This window comes from Larimichthys crocea, chromosome I (assembly GCF_000972845.2).
Source record: "Larimichthys crocea isolate SSNF chromosome I, L_crocea_2.0, whole genome shotgun sequence".
NCBI lineage: Eukaryota > Metazoa > Chordata > Actinopteri > Sciaenidae > Larimichthys > Larimichthys crocea.
The window spans coordinates 12,350,703-12,353,222 of record NC_040011.1 but is presented as its reverse complement, the minus strand read 5'-3'; the positions used below and the strand labels follow the sequence as shown (position 1 = coordinate 12,353,222).

Below are 2,520 nucleotides of genomic sequence, written 5' to 3'. Positions count from 1 at the left end.
TGCGCCTGGGCCGTGCCCCCGGGAGGGACTATAGCCTCCACACACGGGCGGGCCGCTTAACCCACTACACTACCTACCGCCCGTTAAATAGATTTCTGATGAAATTTAAGAGTTTATCGTCTGTTTAGGATTTTTTTTTTTTTGTCTTATGAAACAATTAGTCCCTGATGAAAACACACATTCAGGTCCTAAAGAACACGATGCACAAGGACAACAAGACACAACAAACCGGGGTTAAATTCAAACCAGCCCCAACAGGGCGACCGTGACAGCGTCTGCGATATGTACATTAGCTAGTCCTGACATGCAGTCATAGTTTGGGAGCGGTAGTTAACTGAGTTAGTTAGCATTAGATATATGGGCAGGTCTACCTGTGTAGCATGCAGCACCTGAGAATTACTGGCAATAGGCAGGGAGCCTCTCCTAAACATAATAACAGAGGACAGCCTGTGATGCCATATAGAGACTACATTACACGCGCATATATATACATGATAGCATTAGTTAGTCATTACTGAGCATGCACCGACAACATTAGCTCATGATTTCGTATACACTATCCTGTACACCCCTAATTGGATGCGAGCTATTATTTATGGTGGGTGCCCCAAATTAGAGGAACAAAACTGCTGTCATTAGCCTCGATTTCAGGTGGACTGTTACAATCCGCTTTTTTTTTTTTTTTTCCAGTCCAGGGAAGAAAAAGTTAATGAGGTCCACCACGAGCCTGCATGATGTTAGGCAGTCCAGACATGGCACAAGAAAAATAGCATTTAGGCGGTAAACGAGGGACGACTAGTCTGCAACATGCAACAGCCTAAAGACCGGCGTACGGTCACCACATGGATGCTTTGATGTGACTTGCAGCTGCTTCTTACAGAGTTTTCAGGCCAACGAGGCCTCTGAACATGCGTCCCTGCACTGTTCCGATCCTGTGTCACCCGTCATGACCTATGATTCCCGTGTTAAGAGGGGAGGTCCAAACTAATGATTTTAAAAAGTCGTGTAATGGTAACTACGCCCATGATTATTATAAACACCGAAACATAGGGAGCTCCTGCTGGCTGTAGGTGAGGAGGCGGAGCTGAGCTCCGGAGGGCTCCGGCCCAATTTAATCTCTGCTCATCGCCCAAATTTAAATCCGATTTCTTTTTTTAAGATTATTTTTTTGGGCCTTTTATGCCTTTAATGATAGTACAGCTGAAGATAGACAGGAGCAGAGAGAGGGGGAGTGACACGCAATAAATTAGCCGTCCGATGCGGGATTCGAACCGGGGCCAGCTGCAGCGAGGACTATAGCCTCCACACACGGGGCGGCCGCTTAACCAACTACACTACCGACCGCCCATTAAATCAGATTTCTGATGAAATTTAAGAGTTTATCGTCTGTTTAGGATGTTTTTTTCTTGTCTTATGAAACAATTAGTCCATGAATGAAAAACACAACATTCAGGTCCTAAAGAACACGATGCACAAGGACAAAAGACCCAACAGAACCGGGGTAAATTCAAACCAGCCCCAACAGGGCGACCGTGACAGCGTCTGCGATATGACATTAGCTCCTGACATGCAGTCATGTGGGAGCGGGATAACTGAGTTAGTTAGCATTAGCAATCTCTGGGACAGGCTAACCTAGTTAGCTGGGCTATTACTGGAGCAGGGAGCCTCTTAACATAATACAGAGACAGCCATGATGCCATTAGAGACTCATTAGCCGGCATATATATACATGATAGCATTAGTTAGTCATTACTGAGCATGCACAGACAACATTAGCTCATGATTTCGTACACTATCCTGTAACCCCCTAATTGGATGCGAGCCTATTTATGGTGGGTGCCCAAATTAGAGGAACAACAATATGCTGTCATTAGCCTCGATTTCAGGGTGACTGAATAAACAATCCGCTTTTTTTTTTTTTCCAGTCAGGGGAAGAAAAAGTTAATGAGGTCCACCACGAGCCTGCATGGTTAGCAGTGCAGACATGGCACGAGGAAAAATAGCATTTAGGCGGTAAACGAGACGACTAGTCTGCAACATGCAACCAGCTAAAGACCGGCGTACGGTCACCACATGATGCTTTGATGTGACTTCAGCTGCTTCTTACAGAGTTTTCAGGCCAACGAGGCCTCTGAACATGCGTCCCTGCAGTCCGGTCAGCTTGTTCCCCGTCAGCAGCAGCTCCAAAACTCCACCCGCTCCGTCGAACGCACCATCGCGGATGTCCCTCAGCTTGTTGTTGCTCAGGTTGCTGCAGAAATGGATCAAATGGATTAGTAGTTGCTATGGTTTGTGTCTCCGTGTGATTCTTTTAATTGCAGCACATGCAGAGTAAATAAGGGTTACACACACACAAATGCACAATATTCAGAGTTTAATTACAGTAATCAATCACGTCCCTTCGACTGATGTTAAGATCCTCTTTCTTGCACAATGGATATTTTTCTAACAGCTGTCATTAGGACACACACACACACATATATAAGTACATGACACAAGTGGTCACAGACAACTACAGCT

The 2,520-nt window shown here is 45.6% G+C and overlaps 1 protein-coding gene across 1 annotated transcript in view; it reads right to left on the bottom strand.

Annotated features, from left to right (window-relative positions):
- Nucleotides 1-2,520, bottom strand: part of slit3 (slit homolog 3 (Drosophila)) — a 232,266-nt gene that overhangs the window by 39,142 nt on the left and 190,604 nt on the right. The window contains exon 18 of the mRNA XM_027281844.1: nucleotides 2,108-2,251. Within this exon, the coding sequence (XP_027137645.1) occupies nucleotides 2,108-2,251 (144 nt within the window). The remainder of the gene's footprint in view (nucleotides 1-2,107; nucleotides 2,252-2,520) is intronic.